Source organism: Accipiter gentilis, chromosome 15 (assembly GCF_929443795.1).
Source record: "Accipiter gentilis chromosome 15, bAccGen1.1, whole genome shotgun sequence".
NCBI lineage: Eukaryota > Metazoa > Chordata > Aves > Accipitriformes > Accipitridae > Astur > Astur gentilis.
The window spans coordinates 16,670,926-16,679,064 of record NC_064894.1 but is presented as its reverse complement, the minus strand read 5'-3'; the positions used below and the strand labels follow the sequence as shown (position 1 = coordinate 16,679,064).

The 8,139-nt window shown below is 60.9% G+C and overlaps 1 protein-coding gene across 1 annotated transcript; it reads right to left on the bottom strand.

Annotated features, from left to right (window-relative positions):
- Positions 1-6,178: 6,178 nt before the first annotated feature.
- POU3F2 (POU class 3 homeobox 2) lies at positions 6,179-7,739 on the bottom strand. Its single transcript, XM_049817656.1, has one exon. The coding sequence runs from the start codon at positions 7,641-7,643 to the stop codon at positions 6,282-6,284; it is 1,362 nt and encodes a 453-aa protein (XP_049673613.1). The 5' UTR covers positions 7,644-7,739; the 3' UTR covers positions 6,179-6,281.
- Positions 7,740-8,139: the final 400 nt, after the last annotated feature.

Genomic DNA, 8,139 nt, shown 5'->3' with positions numbered 1-8,139 from the left:
TTTTATTTCACCAGTTCTGCTAACGCCCGCTTTGGTTTTGCTATCGCTCCTTTCCCCCGCAAAAGTACCCGCTCCCCAAGTACCGGCCGGTGCCCCGACCGCCCGGCCGGGCCAGGTGGCACTCGCCTTCTTCGGAGCATCTTCCTACATCCCCGACGACAACCTGGCCGTGCCCCGAGCACAAAAGCACCCCCGCAACTCCGAAAAATTGGTGTTCCTCTTTTCCATCTCGAGATTAAAGCCGGAGCGGCAGCCCGGGAGCCCGTCCCTTCCCAAGGACGAAACAGATAGACGACCCCCGCAGGGGCAGAGGCCGCGGGAGAGCCGCGTTTTCCAAGCCGGACCACAACGCCCGGCCGCCCTTTCCGAGGCAGCAGAAGGCCGCCGCTGCCCCGTCCACCCGCCGAGAAGCCGCGGACACCTTGCCCCCTTGCTCCCACCCCCCCTGCCCCGCTAGACGCTGCCCGGGCTGGGGCTGGGGGGACACCCCGTCTGCGCGACCCTCCCCAGGGCTTTACCTCAGCCCAGAGGTTTAAGCCGGACTAAACCCAGCGCGCCCACCCGCCGGCGGCCGCTCTCCCCGCCGCCGCCGCCGGGCCCCATCGCCCACCGGGGGCCGCCGCCTCGCGTCCCCGGGCGGGTCCCCCGGCCTCTGCCTCCCGCCGCGGAGAAAGCCCGCACCGACGGCACCGGCACGAAGGGCCGTCAAAGCCCCAACGAGGCGCCTTGGGACGACTCGGGGGCCTGCGGCCGCCCCGGGGGGCAGGCAGGGGCGGGCAGCCGGGGCAGGGGGGCTTCCCCCAGCGGGGCAGCCGGAGGAGGATGGCGGCCCCAGGCTGGGGGTCGCGGCCGGGAGCAGGAGGCCGGGAAGGCGCAGGCAGCCGGGCCCGTCCCGCCGCGGCCCGGAAGAGCGCCCGGGGGACCGGGCGCTGGAGTAGGGGGTCACGGGGAGGGGGGGAACCCCGAGCTCCCGCCAGCAAAACCCGAGGGAGAAAGAGAGAGAAACGACGGGGCGGAGCCGGGGGCGACCGGGGCTTCTGCCCCCGTCGGGCCTTTCGCAAGTTGCCCGGCCCGAGAGCATCACCTGCCGAGGTACCGGCCCGGCCTGCCCCGCAACCTGGGGGGGTTTGCCGGATTATTTCCCCTTCCCCCGCTTCTCTTTCCGAGCCCCGGCCCCCCCCCCCTCCCCGGCAGAGCTGGCGGGGCCGGGGGGCGGCGGCGGGAGCTCCCCGGGGCGGGCAGCACCGACCGCTGCCTCTCAGTCCCGCGGAGCCGGGGGGGAGCGTGGGGGGAGGCGATCGCGACTCCAGGGCCTCGGCATACACACTCCTCTCCCGCCTTCCAGTTTCGGCCTCCGTCGGAGGGAGCGAGCCGAGGAAACAGGGCTTTTGTTGTCGGCACCCGATCTACGACAGAGAGTCCCGTCCCTGCCGCGAGTGAGGGTGGGGGAGCCCAGTTTGCTGCCGCGCACCCCGACATCCACCCGCGGAAGGTGCATCCCACGGCTGCTGCCTTCCCCCTCTTCCTCCTCTTCAAAGAGAGAGCGAAGGAACAGGGGGCAACGTCCCCCCAGCCGGCCGGCCTCCCCGCGACCAGCCGGGGAGGACCGGAGAAGACTCTCCCGTCCGGTCAGCCTCTCGGTGGGCAAAGAGCCCCGGCGGAGCAGCCGCGGGGGTTGGGGTCTCCGCCGGCGGCGGCCCGGCCCCGGGCAGCGGCGGGCCTCGCCGCCCCCGCCGCCGGCTCCGGGCGTCCATCCCCGCGGCGCCGGGCCTGCCCCGCCGGGCGAGGGAGGCCCCATCCACGCGAGTCACCTCCCGTCCACCCGACGCGGGAGCGCTCGCCGACGGCGGGGCCCTGTCGTCAAAGGCGAGATATTCCCCCGGCGCCCACCCGAGCGTCCTGCAGAGGGCAGAGGCTGCTCGCGTTCCGCCGCCCGCTCCGCCGGCTATTGACCGAGGGCTTTTAAATCCATAGCCGGCTTCAGCATTTTACCCGTCAGCACGTCTGCGGTCAGAAAACACTTCTTCTTTCTGTCACTTCTCTTCGAAACTATTGATAAGATCATTTAGCTGAATCTGTTCGGGATGAGTGTAATATTGACTAGGAGTTAGGAAAGATGATTAAATCTAATAAGCCTAGAAGCTGCCGGGAGGGACGGCGGGGAGCGGGGGGTGAGGAGGGGAGCGGGGTACCGCACTTGGCAAACCGAGCCGGCCGAAAGGGCCCGGGACGCGCCGCCGCCTCTGCCGCCGCTGCCCGCTTCGACGCCGCTCGCCGGCGCGCCCGCCCCGCCGGTCCCCGGCCGGGACCCCCCGGCTAACACCGACCGGCTCGTTCCACACCCGGAGCCGCACAAGTCCAGCGGGGAAGCCCCGGCCCCGCCGGCTCGCCGCCGCCGCCGCCGCGGGGCCCGGGGCCCGGCCCGGGGAGCGCCCGCCGCCCCGCTGGGCAGCCGCATCCTTCCTCCCTCTTTCAAGCAGTACTCCCCAAAACGAAGCCCCGCCTTTTTGCCCCTTTTTTTTTTTTTTTTTTTTTTTTTTTCTCCCCCTCCTAGCAGTCAGACCTGAAATAGCCCAAAGGGAAGGAGGAGAGGGTCTCCTCTCCCCGTGCCTCCCGCCGGAACGCGCAACTAACTTGGGGAGCAGCTCTCCCCGCCAGCACCGAAGGCAGGACAGCCCTACCCGCACAGAAACCGATGCTTCGAAACACACGGCCGCGGTTCATCCGCGGAGAGACACAATGAACCCGGCTCCCGAGGCTCTCCTTCAAGACCCTGGAAGTTACGAGCGTGGAACCTCTCGGTATAGGCATCAAATTTATTCCAAAAATTCCATGAAATATAAAGGAATGGCGGTGCTTTTACACAGAACTCAACTCAGTATAAGTACTGGGGTGTTCTCCCTCCAAATCTTAAGAGCTATGCAAATCTGTGCTATCTTTAAAAATAAAATAAAGATATTTCAATAATTAGAACAAACTATGAAGGTATTGTGCATTTCTGTTTTATGTAGATAATAAAATATTACTTTAACATAAATATATAAGGATCTCTGCGTTTTTATTTTTCCCCACAAGCACATCCAAATGTACCAAAACAAAGTATTTTTAAAGAGACTGAACCAAAAAAAAATTACATCCCATATAGATTTTGTTCACCTACTCATTTAAAGCTACAGAAAAACAGTTTCCAGAACCTGTTTGCTTTAAAAGAAATAAATATACATTGAGGCAGGCCACTTAAAAATGATATGAAAATATTTCCCTGGGTAGCATTTAAAAAAAAAAAAAAAGAAAAATAGACAAAGAAAACATTGAAACTATTTCTGCATTTCAAAGGACAAATATTAAACATATATACATAGTGGTAAGGTTTGCGTGGTAACTTTTTTTTTTTTTTTTTTTTTAGTAAACCTATTTGGAGTTTGAGGCTTTTCTCAAACATCCTCTCGACTCCGTTTTCTGACCTTACGCACGTATTAATAAGTGTCTGAAAGTTCATTTCCTCCCTTTACCACTGGATCTGCCCTGATCTGATTCACTTCACTAGGCGCTAGTCCTCAACACTTTAAATAACAAGCAGCTCAATACATCCAAAAAAAAAAAAAAAAAAAAAAAAAGAAAAGAGAAAAGCTTGGTGCCCGTATCTTTGTAACAATTGTTGGAAAACTAGGAAAAAGGCTAATGCATGTGCCTCTTAGAAATCATCATCTGTCTTACCAAGAAGAAAGAAAGAGAGAGAGAGAAAGAAAGAAAGAAAGAAAAGGAGACAGAAAGAAAGAAAGAAGGAAAGAAAACCCAATGTCACAGGCGCTTTAAAAGACAATGAGAAACATACTCTAAAGCCTTAGCTACTGAATGCAATATTTATAGGAGAGTTCTGCGAGAGAATGCTTCACTGTTTTTTCTCCATAATTGTCCAACACTCAACTAAGTAAACTTTTAGATTATAAAAATGCTTTGTCTCTATAGCACCCGTTTGTGCTGACTAAATGATCCCTTTATGAATTTATAACTATCATAGTTTAAAGTTCCTCTAATGTATATGCATAGCTGTGTGTGTGCATAAGTACACAAACACACGCACGCAGACACACGCACATACATGCGCTGCTCCCAGGTCCCGCTCCTCTGCTTCCCTTTAGAGCTTTTTGTTTTGCTTTTTTTTTTCCTTTTTTTTTTTTTTTGTCCCCGTGGGTTTTTACTCTTTTTTTTTTTGGAAAGTTAACCGTTTCCCATCAACATAATGTCACGAAATGCACTTTAAAACTATTAACGAAGGGGGGGGAAAAGACGGATTGAAAAGTGGCATTTTTTTTTTTCCCACTTCATTTCATTCCCCAGTGAAAGACACAAGGCTGCCCAAGTTAAAACTGGTCCTTTCCTTCAATAAATTATACCGCGATCTGACCAAAGGATGGGAGGGGGGGTAAGGGGGGTGGGGAAGGGCAAGATACGAATAGAAAAAAAAAACCAAACAAAAGACGAAAAGTAAAAGCGAAAAAGAAACGCACACGGTCTCTGCGGAGGGGAGGGGGCAGCGTGTGTTTACACGCAGGTGTAAGCACCCGGCCCCCCCCTCCAGCCCCCGCCCCGGGCCCAGCAGCTCCTCGGGCTCTCCCTGGCTCTCTGCCTTGATGCGAAACTGCTCGATGAAAGAAAGTTTTGGGGCTGACACGGGCACGGGCTGCCCGGGCAGTGGGACCGGGGATGCCAAAGGCACGCACGGGGAGCCTCGGGGGGAGGAGGGGAAGGGAAGGGGGCTGGGAGGGGTGGGGGTGAAGCTAAAGAATCCCCTTTCCCTCTGAAGGAAGTGCCGCTTTCTCCGGGGAAACTCTGGAAACGTGTTGTTTCATCTCCGCCTTTCCCACACCGGGCCTCGCTCGCCCGCACTGACACAATCTGGAAGGGCTGCACATATTTTTTTTTTTTTCCTCCCCCTCTGGCTGCGCCTCGGCCCCCGGACACACTGCCTGAAAATGAAGTTTACTTTGTCGATTTGCATCATTCTCCCTTCTCCAAACTCGACTCTTGCCGTTGAAGGCGTATATTAAGCAATTACGAGAGTCACGTCTCTGGAGAACGGAAGCTGGCGGTGCATATATATGTGTATATAGAGAGAGATTATATATATGTGTATGTACGTACGCCTATGCACGCGTGCATATGTATACATACATACAGATATACGCATTCTTTTTTGCTGCGGTAAAAGGAGAAAATAAGCGTTACACGTATTTAAGAAGACTTGTTTATAACAAAAGTTCACATATACACATAAAGCAAAGGCTAAAACACAGTAACATATTGTAGACCGGTCACTGGTTGACTAACGCTCACCGTGGAAAATGCAAGTCATTTGCAAAATTAAGGTCGGAAAGGAAGGGGAAAAAAAAAAAAAAGGAAAAAAAAAAGAATTTGTTTATGTAAACTTCGATTTTCTTGCAGTGCAAATTGGTACGGTTAAATACTGTCTACATCAAAAGGGATAGCTTTTCCTTTCTCTTCTTTTTTTTTTTCTTTTTTTTTTTTTTTCATATATTCCTACAGGGGATCCACAGAAAATAAACACAGCAGCATGTGCCAACACCGAGCGACATTCCACAATGCAATCTGCCTTTGTGTGGCGGGAGGGGGCTGCGGAGGGGACCCGAGGTGGCTGAGCCCCCCCCGCCCCCCCCCTTCCCCTCCTCGCCGCCCCCCCCCCCCACCTCCCCTCCCGCCCCCTCCCCGGCCGGGCAGCGCCGTTATTTTTTTCGCCAGCGAGCAAGGGAGTTTTGTGCGAACCGCTTCGCCCTGCGCCTGCCCTGCCGGTGCCGGTGCCTGCCCCTGCCCTGCCGGTGCCTGCCTGCCCTGCCTGCGCGCGGTACTCACTCCGCTCCGGTGCACGGGCACTCGCCTGGAAAGGTCAAAACCCAGCATCGCACCCGCTGCCGTCTAAGGGACGGTCCGGTGCAGGTGCTTTGTCTGTCTCTCTGTCTGTCTGTCTGTCTGCCTGCTGTGATTCGCGCTCGCCCTCTCGCTCGCTCGCTTTTTGTTTTCTTTTCTTTTCTCTTTTTTTGCGCGTTTTTTTGTTTGTTTTTTGTTTTTTTGTCTTTTTTTTTAAAGATAGGAGAAACCAATAATAATAAGAAAAACCAAAGAAAAACCAAAAAGAAAAAAAGGAGGACAATCAAAAGTTGGGGGAAGGAGGAGAGGAGGAGGAGGAGGAGGACGAGGAGGAGGAGGAGGAGGAGGAGGAGGAGGAGGAGGAGGAGGAGGGGCCGGGCGCCCCCGCCGCGAGTTCACTGCACGGGGGTCTGCACCCCGTGGTGCGGCGGCGTGTCCCTGCTGGCCCCGTACACGTCCTCGGCGCCCGGCAGCGTCCCTCCCGGGGGAGTCATGCGCTTCTCTTTCTGTCTCCTGTTACAAAACCACACTCTCACCACCTCCTTCTCCAGCTGTAGGCTGTCCGCGAGCGAGGTGATCTCCTGGGCGGAGGGCTTGGGGCACTTGAGGAAGTGGCTCTCCAGCGCGCCCTTGACGCTCACCTCGATGGAGGTGCGCTTTTTCCGCTTGCGGCCCTGCGCCGCGATCTTGTCTATGCTGGTGGGGCTGCCCGAGGAGGAGTCCGCCTCCTCCAACCACTTGTTCAACAAAGGCTTCAGCTTGCACATGTTCTTGAAGCTGAGCTGCAGGGCCTCGAAGCGGCAGATGGTGGTCTGCGAGAAGACGTTGCCGTAGAGGGTGCCCAGCGCCAGCCCCACGTCCGCTTGGGTAAATCCCAGTTTGATGCGCCGCTGCTTGAACTGCTTGGCGAACTGCTCCAGGTCGTCCGAGGTCGGCGTGTCCTCGTCCGAGTGCGGGTCGTGGTGCGGCGGCGGCCCGGGCGGCCCGCCGGCCCCGGCGGCGGCCCCGGCGGCGGCGGCGGAGGGCGGCGGCCCGGCCGCCCCCGGGTGGGGGCCGTGGGGCGGCGGCGGGTGCTCGGGGCCGTGGTGCGGCGGCGGCCCGGGCGGCCCCGGCGGCGGCTCGTCGTGGGCGTCGCGCAGGCCGTGGTGGTGCAGCGCCGGCTGCGCGGCGCCCAGCATGCCGTTGACGGTGAAGCCGGGCGGCTGGGAGTAGAGCAGCCCCGCCTGCGCGCCGTTGGCCGCGGCCATGCCGGGCGGCAGGTGCGCCGCGCCGCCCGCCCGCCACGCCGCCGCCGCCGCCGCCGCCGCCGCCGCCGCCGCGTGGTGCCCGCCGCCGCCGCCGTGGTGCACCAGGTGCGGCGCCCGCCCCGGCGGCGGGTGCTGCGGCGGCGGCGGCGGCGGCGGCGGCAGCTCGTCGCCGCGCCCGCCCGCCTGCACCACCGCCGGCTTGATGTCGGGCTGGCCCAGCGCGCCCGCCGACCAGGGCGCCTCGCCGCCGCCGCCGCCGCCGCCGGGGCCCCCGCCGCCGCCGCCGCCGCCGCCGCCGCCGCCGCCGGGGCCGCCGTGGGACAGCGCCGCGATCCACTGGTGAGCGTGGCTCAGCGGGTGCCCGTTGCTCTGCAGCGCGTAGTCCGCCTGCACCAGGGCGCCGGCGTCGCGGTAGCCGCCGCCGGGCTGCATGCCGCCGGGCGGCTCGGCGTGCACCATGGGGGAGCCGGAGGCGAGCAGGCTGTAGTGGTTGGAGGCTGCGGTCGCCATGACTCGCCGAGCCGCACTGATCGCGCCGGTTAAAGGCGCCGCGCATTTGACAGCTACTTTTTCGCCTCGGGCGCCGCGCGGCGCCCGCGCCCCCCCGGCCCGCGCGGCGGGGCCCACTGCGAAGGCACGCGCGGCCGCCCCGCCCCGCCGCCGCTCGCCATTGGCTCCCCGCGCCCTGACGGACGCGGGCGCCCCTGGCGACCGCCGCCGCCGCCGCCCGCCATTGGCGCGCCCCGCCGCCGCCGCCCCGCCCCCCGCCCCGCCCACGACCGCCCTCTGGAACCCAACTCCGAGGGGGAACGGGGCGCGGGGGAGCGGCGGCCGCGGGGCGGGGGGCGGCGGCGGCGGCGGCGGCGGCGGCGGCGGCGGCGGGAGGGGAGGGCTCCGCCGCCGGCCCCGCCCCGCCCCGCCTCGCCGCACCGCGCCGTACCGCGCCGCCGGCGGGAGGCTGCCGCCGCCGCTCCGCCCGCCGGCTCCTGTTGCTCGCGCCCTGCCG